The sequence below is a fragment of the Vigna radiata genome, chromosome 8 (assembly GCF_000741045.1).
Source record: "Vigna radiata var. radiata cultivar VC1973A chromosome 8, Vradiata_ver6, whole genome shotgun sequence".
NCBI classification, from domain to species: domain Eukaryota; kingdom Viridiplantae; phylum Streptophyta; class Magnoliopsida; order Fabales; family Fabaceae; genus Vigna; species Vigna radiata.
Window position 1 is genome coordinate 38,397,419 of NC_028358.1, and position 14,462 is coordinate 38,411,880.

At 30.1% G+C, this 14,462-nt stretch overlaps 1 protein-coding gene across 1 annotated transcript; it reads left to right on the plus strand.

Moving 5' to 3' along the window:
* The first annotated feature begins 7,862 nt into the window (after positions 1-7,862).
* LOC106772647 (ABC transporter G family member 25) lies at positions 7,863-14,391 on the plus strand. Its single transcript, XM_014659183.2, has 3 exons — positions 7,863-8,070; positions 8,193-9,042; positions 13,093-14,391. The coding sequence occupies exons 1-3, from the start codon at positions 7,957-7,959 to the stop codon at positions 14,103-14,105; spliced, it is 1,977 nt and encodes a 658-aa protein (XP_014514669.1). The 5' UTR covers positions 7,863-7,956; the 3' UTR covers positions 14,106-14,391.
* The last annotated feature ends 71 nt before the right edge of the window (positions 14,392-14,462 follow it).

A 14,462-nucleotide genomic window follows, 5' to 3' on the forward strand; every position in this document is an offset into this window, starting at 1 on the left:
AATAATAATAATTACACAAATTACTTTATTTTAATAACAATAATAATTGGAAGAATTTATATTCTTTCTTCTTTCTTATCAAATTTCCTCACTATCATTTTAGTTATTTGACATTTTAATATAGGAGTTTGGTTAATAAATTAGTCATATTATAATATATGTTAATTATCAAAAATTTCATTACATACATAATCTTTTAGGAAGCATTTATTCAAACAACATTGAGCATAAAATGTTAGCAGTGACTAAACAAAATCTTTTCATATTCAATAGATAAAGTTTAAATCTAGAAGAATAATGATATATATTATTTAAGCATTTAAATTTAAAGTAAATATATATCCTTTAGTATAATATTAAAATTATAATCACTAAACCATTTTTGCTTTAAACTTTTCAGTTACGTCAGCGTGTTTAAAAATATTTCAGATGCGTAATTTTAGTCATCTATTGTATTGACTGCGATAACCCACTTTACTTGTTTGATTCATTTTCCACGTTTGTTGTAATATTGCCTCTATTTTTATCATTATGGTTTTTTAACAAACTCTTTTTAAGAGAATAAAATAACCTTTTCCAAGAATTAAAATTAAGTTATATATAATTAATTGTAACAAAATTTTAAAAATACACGAAAGAATTTCAATAAATTAACTTTTTTCTTCTAACATTTTTTTAATTACAATGCAAACTTAATTTTCACATTTTGATGAATTGTTTCATAAAAAAATAATCAACCAATCAATTTATATAAAATCTCCCATTTAACTTATCAAAAACTATATTTTAAATTGATAAAAAAATTAGTTTTAATTTATGAAATAAATATTTTTTTTCTTTTTTCTTTCTTACTTTTTTCAAGTATTTATGAAGAAATTTATTCAAATAACTCCATCATATTTTGAGAAATTGCCTATTAATATGTTTAGTTAGGAGAAAATAAAACTATATATATATATATATATATATATATATATATATATATATATATATATATATATATATATATTCAATCTTTCGTTCAAATTTCACCTTACTTTTGTAAATTAGTTTATAATACAAAATACGTTAGATCATTTTAAAATTCTTCCTTTTTTTTATTTTTAATTTCTTCATAGTTATTTAAATGAGAGAAAACTAAAAAATATTTGTCTGTAAATTTAAATTGAGCTATACATACATTAATTTGCAAAAAAAGAAAATAGTTTGTATTATTTTTTTCTAACATGCATGTGTTAAATTTTAATTTTTAGAAAAAACTGTTTTTTAAATGTTTAAGACTATGTTTTCTCTGAACATAACTTATTACGGAGAAAGAAAGTAAGGATGATTCCATTTAATAAGTAGAGTAAATATTTGTTTAGTGGTTAATAATAATAATATGCATTCTTAGATGATTTTTTTAATAAATATTTATGTAAAAAAAAAAATAGGAAGAACCATAAGTTTAGTTTTTAAATGATTGAACATCAATCATGTGTTATTATTTCATAATATCATTATCTTTTTATCAATTAAAACATTATACTTTCACACAAACAGAAAGAGAGACTGTATTAGGAGGATCACAAGAAAACTATTTTTTTTTCTTGAAAACAAGCTTTGAAGAACTATGGAGAAAAAAAAAAATTAAGGTCTTGTTTATTTGAGTGGATTTGAAGAAGAGTAATTGAGTGAATTTGAGAGGATTTGAAGCTAATTTTTGTTATTGTTTATTTGAGTGGATTTGGACGTAAATGAAAGTATATTTGGAAGTAAAGTTTGTGAGAATTAGCGTAGGATTTAATTTATGTGACAGATTAAAAAAATTTACTTTCATTTATCTCCAAATCTACTCAAAATAAACAACAAACAAATTTATCTTCAAATTATCTCAAATCCTCTCAATTACTCTCTCCCAAATCCACCTAAGTGAACAAGGTCTAAAAAACGATTTTCACTATTATTATTTAGTCGGCTGACAACGACACGTTGAAATAATGAGAAAGCAACTATGGTAGTATATGAAGAATGTAGAAAAAGTAATGTATGTTATTGTTGTTATTTCACCATGCAACTATTAATTTTGGATTTATGTTGTTATTCTATAACTGTCTTAATTTAGTTATTTTCATTTGTAGGAAGTAAATTCTTATATTTCAAAAATCTCTTCATTGTATTAATTGTTGTTATGTTGGATCGGGTCTCACACCAAAACCATCATCCCTTTACAACTTTGACAAGTGTTTCTTATTATTAGATGATATTCTAAACTTAGTGAAGGTACATTTATATTTTTTGCCTGAGAATCTCAACCCTAAAAGATATTATAAACAAACATGATATTTTATCATTTCTTGTAAGGTCTTTTATGTAATTTAAGAATAATAAAAATATTTTTCTAATGTCACAGAGTCACTTTTAATTAAAAAAAAAAAGCACGTTTGTAACTGAACATTAATTTTAAGACACTTTTATAAATATCATTTGTAAACAAATCATGTTATTACCTGAGACGCTTCTTTCTAAGTTTAACAAATTCACCTATAAATATCAATTTCTCTTCCAGATTTGTAAAAGTTGAGATATTTGATTGATTCCAATGGAATAGAATCATCGTCATGATTATTATTATTAAAAAGCCACTCCAAACCAAACAAACCAAAATAGAAAGGTGGAAACAATGAGATATTTTATATCGATTATAATATAGGAGTAATATAAAGTATATAAATTTTACTTTATTAATCTGATTATATAAAGTTAAATTAAATTTAAATTTTATTATTTTAATATTTTTATAACAATAAAAAAATATATATTAGTGGAACAAAGTGTGTTTCATTCAAAATGTTTATTATATATAAAAAAACAATATAATATAATAGTTATAAAAAACTTATCAGTTGATTTGGTTTTCTTGTACAATTTATTATTAAACTTTAATCTATCTTTAAGCTGAATATCCTGGCAAAACAGAGATGTGTTAAAAATTAATTAAAAATAAGACTAATAAGTTGAAGTACATAGTGACACCCATATTAGTTGAATTTAGCCTAAAGTTATATTAATTACTTTAATAATAATGGGAAAACCTTAATAATATACATGAATTTATATTTAATTAATTTTAAATTATATTTTCGAAATTTTAAATAAAAATTAGAATTAATCCTTTAGAAATTTTAGTTTAATTTAGTCATTCCATTTTAAAAATTTGTAAATTAATTTTTTTAACTAAATTTTATTTAATTTATTTACCATTTCTAACAAATTTCATAATACTATTTGAATTGTTTTTTTATACATTTTTTTTTTCAATATTATTTGAAAAATAAAATTTGATTAAAATAACTAAATTTACAAAATTATAAAAAAAAGAAAACAAATTGAATCAAAATTTATAAAAATAAATAATTTTAATTTTTACTAAAATTTAAAAGACAAAAATATATTTACCTTTATAATAAAATATAAACTTATCAAGTCATCAATATTTTTTCATCATATATTTATGAATTGGATCAAATTTAGTAAATTTGAAATTGGTTATCTAATTAAATTAGGTGTAGTAAATAATACTCCAATGACGCAATCAGCAAACTTAATTAACCCTAAAAAGATAATAAGGTGGTAGAGTGGAAGGTATTAGTTGAAACAGCATTTCATATTCATGTCATGAAGAAAAGCTTTTGACACATAAAATGGATCCATTTTTCTGTGTTTCCACCAACACTGACTTCAACATGCACAAACAAAAAGAGTAGAATATGAAGTTGAAAGCTTTAGCTGCACACTATTTATGGCGAAGGTTTAACGTACGTAGCCACCTCAATCTTATTCTTTTTTCTTTTTCTAAAGCAGGATTCAACACTTGGATTGAATCCATCTGATTATAAGAATCCCTCAAATTACACGTAAAAAAAATAACATTTTTTAGAATAAACTTTATCATTTGAAAGGTTTGGTTTGAAGGTTGCCTCTCAAGTCATATTCATGCATTCCAACGTTTAAGTCACTATCACTCCCAAATAAACAAATCAACATAAAGCCTTATATTTTCTGCCCTTTCAATGTTACGTGCCACATAACTCTCATTATCATATAACTCACTTCTTTCTTCATTAAACATGATTCAAAATTCAAGTTGCTGCCTAAATAAATGTTATTCTTATATTTTGTTCATTAATATTATTTTCCTATAGTTAAAAAGTAAATGGAATTCATTTTTAAAAATAAAATTAATTAGGGTATAAAATTTACGTGAGTAGCAATATAAAAATGCAAACATATTCTTTCTACAAGACGAGAGAAGCTTAAAATAACAAAATTCTATTACTTTTTACCTATAAGATTGTTTTATACATCATTTGTATCATTTGTTCATGTATGGATACATAATTAATTATCATAATTATATAAAAGAAAAAGAGAGATTAACATTATCGATCATCACTAACACCTTATTCTAATTTCAGATTCGAGAATGCTATACTAACTATAAATCAATAGCTAGTGCAAAGTTACCTTGAGAAAAGATAAGACAAGTTATGAAGAGATAAGACAAGTTTATAATATTTTAGTAAATGTAATTCTTATTTTATAAATCAGTTTTATGGGTTAGGTTAGATTTAAAATCCATTTTTTAACATAATATTAGAGTCATGGATTAGAACCTATAATAGCGAAATTTGATATTTGTTGGGCTATTGTTCTCTCCGCTATCGGATCACCTATTAATGTCTAGTCTCACGCACAAAATGTATATACCTTGTCGTGGAGTATGTTGGAAATCCTTGGCTAGAAATAAGACGATTTTATGTATTTATGTGGGTGCAAGCCTCACCTTACAAGCTGATTTTTGTAGAATTGAGTTGGGCTTGAAATCCACTTTTTAACACAATATCAAAGTCTTACATCACCTAAAGATAAAACGACTTTATAATATATAAGTAGGTACAAACTTCAGTTTACAAAGTGATTTCATTGAATTAAACTTAAAATTAACTTCTTAACACATTCAAATAAGGAATCAATTAGGCTATTACATTTAAAATAAAATAAGATACTTATAATGAATTAGGTTATAATAAAAACTAAATTAAAACAAAAAAAAATGCTATCATTTTATTACTCAAGCAAAGAAATTTCAAATTTCGAAGTCTTGCTCTTAACCCATACATAATTAGTGTAACTTTATATTTTACAATTTTGTTTCAATTTAATTTAAAACCCACCAAAAATATTTCAAATAATTTAGCAATTAAGAATAACTCAATCTCTAAATCAATCTTTTAAACTTTGACACAACGTTTAACATATCCCTACTAAGAACTCATACCTTGAAACTTAGCACATAATAAGGTTTTAAAAGCTTAACATACCCCTACTTAGAATTCATTATTAAAAAAAAAATTGAAAGGTTGAGTTGTCCATCTATTATTTTCCAAATCTATCATTACCTACAATATTTCTTACATGACACGTATATATCAATATATAAAGTTACACTAATTATCTACATATTCAAATATTTTACTCAAAAATTTTACCCATGCAAAAATCTAACCAAAATCCACAATCTAAATTTTAAATTAAATATACTTAATGAAAAATTTAGAATTAGGCTAGCTTTCTTTACATTAATTTCGTGAGGTTGAAAGAAGTACAAGGAGGAGAAATTAGAACACTAAAGAAAAATCCTTTTGTAGTTCAACCCTAATAATAAATGTTGAAAAATAATTTCCCCCAGCAATCTATGCATAAAAGCTTTTAAAGAAAAAAGAAAAAAACGAAAGTGAGTAAAGGAGGAAAAATTTACTCAAGGCTAAAATCTAGTTTAGTAATATACTCTATTTAGTAGCTTTGTTCGTGATAAATCTACGTGGGAAGGAGGGCAAGATAACAATGTTTATTAAGAAAAATATAAATTTAATTTTTAAATATTAAGTTGTAATGTAACCGACTTTAATATGACATAAAAGATTAACTTTTTTTAATATTAAAAAAAATAAAATTATATTTAATGTTTTTACTAAAAAAGTTTTTGTGTTAATTAGTATTGATTTAATAGACGTAAAATAAATATTAAAAATTAATAAGATTGATACTGATCCGTTAGTTGTATTAAAATATATAATTAAGTGTCTAATCTCTTAAAAAGTGTATGTATGGGTTTTGAGAGAAAGTTATATAAGATAAAAGAAAATAGTAAATGAAGATAAGGAATAATTGTCTTTAATGTGTGAATTATCTAACTAAATAAAAATGGAGCCTGCACCATCAGAAGCTTTACAATTTTCATTCTTATTGTATGTAAAATAAATAATTGCACAAGAATATTGTGTTACGAAAAAGAAAAAATTCTTTTAATAACAATTTTGTGATAATTTTTTAATAATGTATAAGTGATGGTTTGTGATTGATTTGTTTCAAATATTATTTTAAACATAAATTTAAATAAACTAATAAAATAATAATATATGTTCTTATGTAAAAAGTTATTAAAAAAAATTATCAAAAATATAATCGTGTTACCAAAACTAATCAAGAAAACGTGAAATGAGTGGAACTAATTTTCATTCAAAATGTTTGAAAACGTGAAAGTTGACCGGAAGAAAAGTGACATTGAACAAAATATAATAAGCACGCAATGGGAAATCCATTTTTTTTAAATATTTTATTTTTCATAATCATTTCTATATATAGATCAGATTTCTCGATCACTCAATTTAGAGCGACTCAGAAATATTACTGATCCATTACAGGATCTTGTATTATAGAAGTGAGTTTAAATATAACAGATCAAATTAATTAACGTGCATTAATATAGATAACACTTTTAAACCTGTGATTGATCTAAAATTAATACGTTTCATAGTAGATTTGTTTACTAAATTAAAAAAGTTAATGCTTTACTTTTATATAATTTTAAGTGAGTTATTTATTATTATTTTTTTACTTTTAATGTAATATATATTTAGGTATTATTGTATTTTTTCCGTTTTCATAATTATTTTATCCGTATAATTAAAAATGATAAAAATTATATTAACTTAAATTTTTTTAATATAACAAATAAAAAAGAATAAATTTCGTTAAAAAAGACATTTAAAAAAAAAAAGTAATTTCTCATTAAAACATCACATGTATTACCTGTTTTGAAAGAGTGCAAGAATCTAAAAGGAAAATACGATTGTTTCCACATATATGTACAGCAGAAATGAATGCATGTTTGAGATTCATTTCACATTTCCACAAATATTTGAAGTAATAAATGTTGAGCCATTGAAAGAGAAAGTTAAATGTAATAAATTTGCTTTGAGAATTATTGATGGTAAAACACATTGTACATAATTAAGAAGAAAAAAAGCAAAAAATTATATTTTAAAATTGGTAAGATGGGTTTGGTATAGTTTGAAAGCATGATGAGAGTTTGTGACGAAAACCAGAAAAAGAAAATGGCAGAAGAAGATAAGGGGATGTTAGTCTGAGTATTGTAGTAAGAATGTGAAGAAGAGCATATAGATAGATGTTCCAACCACCTTATTATTTCCCGATTAAGATCGAAAAAAATCCTGCTGTTGCCAAGGTAATGGGCAACAACAGCAGCTGCAGTGTCTGATCCTACCATACCAGTACGTTTTTAAACTTCTGAGCACTATTTAAGATTCTGAAACACCTAATATTTATTTTTGCATTTAAAAAAGAAAAAAGGAAGAAGAAAAGTATGAGGAAGAGAAAGTGGAGCATTCCACGAAACATTGCACCATGCCAAATGATGTATATGATCGCCACGTATCAATTCGAAATTGGTAGTTCTACTTTAACGTGGCAGTGCCATGGGGTTCTGATCCCTCCATAAATACCCTTTGTATTCCTATCCCTTCTTCCTCTCACTTCATTCATTCACTCCTTCCTAATAACACACTTCTCTTCATCTTTTTTTTTCAATCTATCAAACTAACAAAAACCATAATGCCAACACCAACCCCAAATGGAGGAGAGTTCAATCTCCCTCCCAAACACACCCCTCAACAATCCCGTGATATCCCTCCTTTTTTCTCTTCTTCTTATCCCATCACCCTTAAGGTATTTATCATTACACATAATAATAACTATACTCATCACTTTCACTGTTCCTTTTTCCTTCTTTTGTGGAAAACAATTAATACCAATTTATTGTCATGAGTTAATGTTTTCATGCAACGCAGTTCATGGACGTCGAATACCGCTTGAAGATAGAGGACAAAAAAAAGACCCCAGGGACCATCAAGACCTTCTTCACTCCCTGTGAATCATCGCCATCTCATCAAGGATCAAGCCCAGCCCTGCCGCAGGAGCGACTTATTTTGAAAGGTATCACGGGAATAGCACACCCCGGGGAGATCTTAGCGGTACTAGGCCCATCGGGAAGCGGAAAATCCACGCTCTTAAACGCGCTCGCAGGGAGGCTCCATGGGAACGCTCTCACCGGAACAATCCTCGCCAACTCCACCAAACTCAACAAATCGGTTCTTCGGAGAACTGGGTTCGTTACACAGGACGACATCCTCTACCCGCATCTCACTGTTCGGGAGACGCTAGTGTTCTGTGCTATGCTGCGCCTCCCTCGCACGCTGTCGCGCGCGGCCAAGGTCGCGGCGGCGGAGTCGGCCATCGCGGAGCTGGGGCTGAGGAAGTGCGAGCACACGATAATAGGAAACAGCTTCATCCGCGGCGTCTCCGGCGGGGAGAGGAAGCGCGTGAGCATCGCGCACGAGATGCTGGTGGACCCCTCGCTGCTGATACTGGACGAGCCCACCTCCGGTCTGGACTCGACGGCGGCACACCGCCTCGTGGTGACGCTTGGGTCACTGGCGAAGAAGGGCAAAAGTGTAATCACATCAGTGCACCAACCTTCCAGCCGCGTGTACCAGATGTTTGATAAAGTTGTGTTGCTATCTGAAGGACAGTGTTTGTACTTCGGCAAAGGAAGCGACGCCATGCGGTACTTTCAGTCGGTTGGTTTCGCGCCGTCATTTCCGATGAATCCGGCCGATTTTCTGCTCGATCTCGCCAACGGTACGTCACAGTTTCAACCGTTTATATTTCTTAACGAATTACAGTTTAACTTGTTAATTAAAACTGGTTGTGGTGTGTCGGTTTCAATTGTTTTTGCTGTTGTGTGTTTTTGATTGGTGTGAAGTATTAGTGGTGAGTGATGTTGGCTTCCAAGGAAGTGTTTGTGATTGAGGTTGATAAGTTGATATGATATGTATCTATGTTTCTAGTGGAGGTAATGGTTATTGTAAGGCTTATGGTAATGTGTGTAGTGTGATGGTGTGGGGTAGAATGTTTGGTCTATGGGCATGATGGGTGAGCGTGTGTTATCGTAAAACGAATTAATGAACGTCATTCGGGGCTAAAGGGCAATAAGTTGAACAACAGTGGCGGACATCATGTTCTTATGTAACTCTCTGTTCCTTCTTGCTATGATTGCGTGATATTATCAACTCCTTTTCTCACCCATTTTCGCCCTTCTTCCTCATTTAAATCCTTTTTCTATTTAAATACAAATAAATTATTAACATTCCTTAATGTTTCTTATTTTAAGTTTTGAGCAAAATATATTAGGGTTCTATTTCTGAAATTAATACTCAGGGATTCTCGCGAATAAGACTTATCAAACTACTTTTTCATTTCTTGCCAAACCCTTTTCCTTTGTTGGGTCTCTTTAGTGGAAATTTAATAGCGATCACTCTAATATTCGGATCACTCCTGGAACGAAATAGGATGTAGTTGAAAAAAAAAAAAAACTTGTAAATCACCTTTTTTATTTTAAATGAGTTGGACATTCGAACTTTGGTAATGGTGATGTCGTTTATTGAGTGTAAAGAATATTTTATGATAAAGATGATTTTTAAATTTATTATAACATAACATCTCTTATTATATATTTTCACTTTTCTTCCTGTTTTTCGCCTGTGTAATAATTTTTCATTTAATAAAGGTATATTTTAGGTATAAGCTAGGAGAGAAAGATAAAGATTTCTCTTTGAGTGGAACGAATCGATTAGATACGTAATGGGTTTTGATTTTGTATCAATATTGGGATGCTTTACATAAACAATTTGCTGATGCTTACCACGTGTCCTCTTTTTTTGGAGCTGTATGTCTTTGGTCTACTTTTTCTTGCTTTAGTTTTCTCTTTTCAGGGACAACCTGATTTGACTCCTTATACTTCTAGTTTTTCCTCTCTTTTCTCGTCCAATTTTTTTCATCCCTATATGACCAATACTGTTTCTTCTTGGCCAAACCCAACAAGGCATGCGATTTTCCCTCTAAAGTAACTAGCAGTTTGATAAGTAAATTTTTCAATGTCTAGGTTCACCAGGCATTTAAGATTTTAAATAATGAATTTCATAGGATGTGGAGGGAATTAAGGGCGTGTTGATAATGGAGTGGAAACAGGAAGGAGAAGAGGAAACAGGAGATGCATGATGGGAAATCAAGTGATAAGATAGATCACCTCAGAAGAGTGTCTTTTATGAAACAAAGAAAGTAGTTTAGAGTTTCAAATTTTCGATCAAATGCAGTATGGTGTCAATTTTCATGTGGGTCCGGATATATTCTAAATTTAGAAGAAAATAGCAAGATGCATATCATGCGCTCATGGACTTATGCAGTGTGGCCCTTTGTTACCATAACCATCCACCATATCCTTTCAATATAGGAACAAGTTGATCTGATATATATCCTTTAGAAAGAATAACATCAGAATAGACAATACTTTTGTTGTGATGTCCAAAATAGGCATTTGGGTATGTAGGAGGACAAAAAAATTATTAGAGTAGAAAGTAAGATTTTGGTGCAGACAGTCTCGAAATTAAACAGGATAATTTTGCATTTTTCTCTTTTCTTCCTTCCTTTTTCAACTAAACGTCTTTGTTTTTAGTTTCTTTTGTCAAGTTCAAACGCAGCAAAGAATGTTATGCAATTGGTTTCACGAGATATGAAGTAAGTATAAGCCCCTCAATAATTTTCAACTTTTAGCGTCTGGTGTAATTGGATGAGTGTAATAATCTTTGAAAACAGCATGCCATGTGGACTAAAGTTATTTGTGGGCTGTCAAAAGAGAACGTGCATATGGCATAAAGTTGGAAATACTTAGGTAGTGGACCGGAGTCTTTGAGTTGTAGATAATTGGCCTTTTTATTGGTGCTTCTGTTTGCTTCTTTTAGTACGTATGGCCAGATTTTGGTTGGTGATATCACTAACCACAATCTATATTATTTATTATTTCATAAATTAGTAGCTCTGTGGTAAGTGCTCTTTGACTAGGTATTTTTATCTAATATGGAGTTCAACACCTTTGTCACTAAAATATTGTTAAGATATGTGCCTCTCTTAACCTTTTTCGTTGATTCTTGGGACCATGATGATAATGTCGATATTAAGGTTGATGACGCCATTGATAGCGTGAGAAACCATCAACCGCTGTTAAAAGGAAAAATAGTACAAAGAGCACCTGGGAAAGGTGGCACACTAAATCCCTGTCTAACCTTAAACAATTGTGATAAAATTCTCAAGTATTAATTTACCTCTCTCATAGGTATCTTGTATATACGGAAGAGGTTAAACTTTAGGGGGGTTTAGGATTTTCAGTATGTTATGTTGATAGTTTGTGTTGCTTTACATGTAATTGTTGCACCTTGATGTTATTTACTTTAATCTAATGTTTTAATCAGTGCTCAATATTAAAAAAACTAAGCATATATAATGCTTAATTTGTTTATAAATCAATCTTGGACCTTCACTTGTTTGACAATGATCTGGCCAATTTTGCACTGATTCTCTTTTCCGTTCACTTTGTTTCTTTTTCTCTTTTCCTCCCACTTTTTTAGAATCTCTTGTCTTAGGATGTGTTAGAGAGGTACACGTGTTGGGTAGCTTTACATCCATAAAAACATTTCTCCCGAAAAGTGAACTGTGATGGCAGAAAGGTGTAATGAAATGAAAGTAAATAGCTACATTGATATTATGCAAATCAAAGTGGGAGCTGGTGGCCCAGTCAGCAGTGCCAGCACCAATCTTAGTGGAGACTCACCATAACACTAACATAAGTCAGCTTTTACGAGTCCCACTGCCCTATTTAAGCACGTTCATCCCTCTAATCACCACTTTTTTCAATACTCAACTACTTGTTTAATTAATTCAAACATATTTTCATTTACTTTATCCCTATACTTTGTTTGTAGCTTCTTCTGCTTCACTATTTTTTTATGCAATATGCAACGCTAGCTGTTTACAATATTTTCCCATAAGCCATCGCCTTGGTGCTGTGCATCTTCACTTTTACCCTAGTTTATTCCACTGTCGGTGGAGATATTGTATGAGAGAAGAATGAGATAAGATGATTCATGTTATAGAAAAAGTCAAAAAAACAAATCATAAAATCTTATATACATTAATATAACTTATGTTCCTTTGAATAAGGACTTTTGGTTGAGGTCTTCAATCTCTCCTTTTATTGTGGATTATCCATTGGTATACTATATGCCCTTTTTCTTACTGAATTTGGAAGTTGAATAATATATAATTTTAGCCAGAACCCAAACTTATTTGTTGGAAGTACATGTCAATTTGAGATTAGACTCATCTTTTAACAAAATTTATAATTTGTTGGATTTATGGTTTAATATACTGTCAAACTACTAATCTCTGATGTATTTCAATTAAACTTAAAATCTAATTTTCATATTTTGTGAATTTAAGTTAAATTTAAAATTTAATTCTTAATTTTGATTGATCGTGTACAATTTAAATTTTTAAATCAAAGGAAAAAAAGGTTGTTGGACATCAAATGTTTTTAAAATTTAGACAAATGTATATATCCGATAAAAAGACAGAAATAATAAGTGTTGATAGAGTGTTTGGTTATTTTTATATATATTATCACTGGGCAATTACTGTGCTTTTATTTTTTGGTTATTTTTTGCATGTCCAGTTGGTTTATTCACATAATAGATCTTATCTCCATAATTGGAATGCACAATAATAGAATGAACTTTGTATAGTTTTACGAGTGGGGAATTCTACGATACTAATAAAGTTTAGCCTTGAATCCTGCAGGTGTTAGCCACGTCGATGGTCAAAGTGAAAAAGATAGACCAAACATAAAACAAAACCTAATCCATTCATACAACACAATACTGGGTCCCAAGGTAAAAGCTGCCTGCATGGACACTGCTAGTGTTCCTACAAAAAGCACAAATCCTTTGAGAAGCAGCTGTTCGAAAGAATGTAGACGTAGCAACAGGGTTAGCTTCTTTGATTGGTTTTACCAATTCAGTGTCCTATTCCAGAGGAGCCTCAAAGAAAGAAAACACGAATCCTTCAACACTCTGAGAGTCTCTCAAGTTATTGCTGCAGCACTATTAGCTGGTCTAATGTGGTGGCATTCAGATTACAGGAACATTCAAGATAGGCTTGGCCTACTCTTCTTCATTTCCATCTTCTGGGGAGTCTTCCCGTCTTTTAACTCAGTATTTGCATTCCCTCAAGAACGTGCCATCTTTATGAAAGAGCGAGCTTCTGGCATGTACAAGTTGTCCTCCTATTTCATGGCTCGAATTGTTGGAGACCTGCCCATGGAGCTTATCCTTCCCACGATTTTCCTTGTTATTACATATTGGATGGGTGGATTAAAGCCAGATTTTTGGGCTTTTGTGTTGACTTTGTTGGTTGTGCTTGGATACGTGATGGTGTCACAGGGTCTTGGACTTGCTTTAGGTGCAGCAATAATGGATGCCAAACAGGCTTCCACAGTGGCAGCAGTGACAATGCTTGCATTTGTGTTGACCGGTGGATACTATGTCCATCAGGTGCCATCCTGCATGGCTTGGATCAAATATATATCCACAACCTTCTACTGTTATAGGCTGCTGACTAGAATCCAATATGAGGATGGCAAGAAGATATCTTATCTATTAGGCTGCGATCACGGTGATAAGGGTGGCTGCAGGTTTGTTGAAGAGGATGTGGTGGACCAAATTGGCACTCTGGGCTGCATTGGGGTGCTGCTTTTCATGTTTGTGTTCTACAGATTATTGGCTTACCTTGCATTGAGGCGCATCAAGAGTTGAAAATTTCTGATTTGGTTCTTTTGGGAAAGCTTGAATTAATGCAGAGAAGGATGGATCAATTTGTTGACTCCTAGTGCAGCAGTGACCACTTTTACACCGGGCCAGTCTGGCTAGTTGATTCGTACTAACTGTAATATGAATGAGAGATTTTCTGTTGTAATTGTAAAGTTAGAGAATCAATTAACAAGCAACATTGAAGTGAAAGAGAGAAAAGAAGTGTAATTGTAGATTTGGATTTCAAATGGCTCTCTAAGTTCATTCTGTATTCGGAATGTTAAGGAAGAAATAAAGACATTTCTTCCTAATGGAATATATATATATATATATATATATATATATATATATATATATATATAT

Bases quoted from the DNA above. Each gene is read 5' to 3' on its own strand.
- LOC106772647 (XM_014659183.2), top strand. From the start codon at position 7,957: ATGCCAACACCAACCCCAAATGGAGGAGAGTTCAATCTCCCTCCCAAA. The intron at 8,071-8,192 runs GTATTTATCATT...CATGCAACGCAG, and splicing joins CTTATCCCATCACCCTTAAG to TTCATGGACGTCGAATACCG. The intron at 9,043-13,092 runs GTACGTCACAGT...TGAATCCTGCAG, and splicing joins TCTGCTCGATCTCGCCAACG to GTGTTAGCCACGTCGATGGT.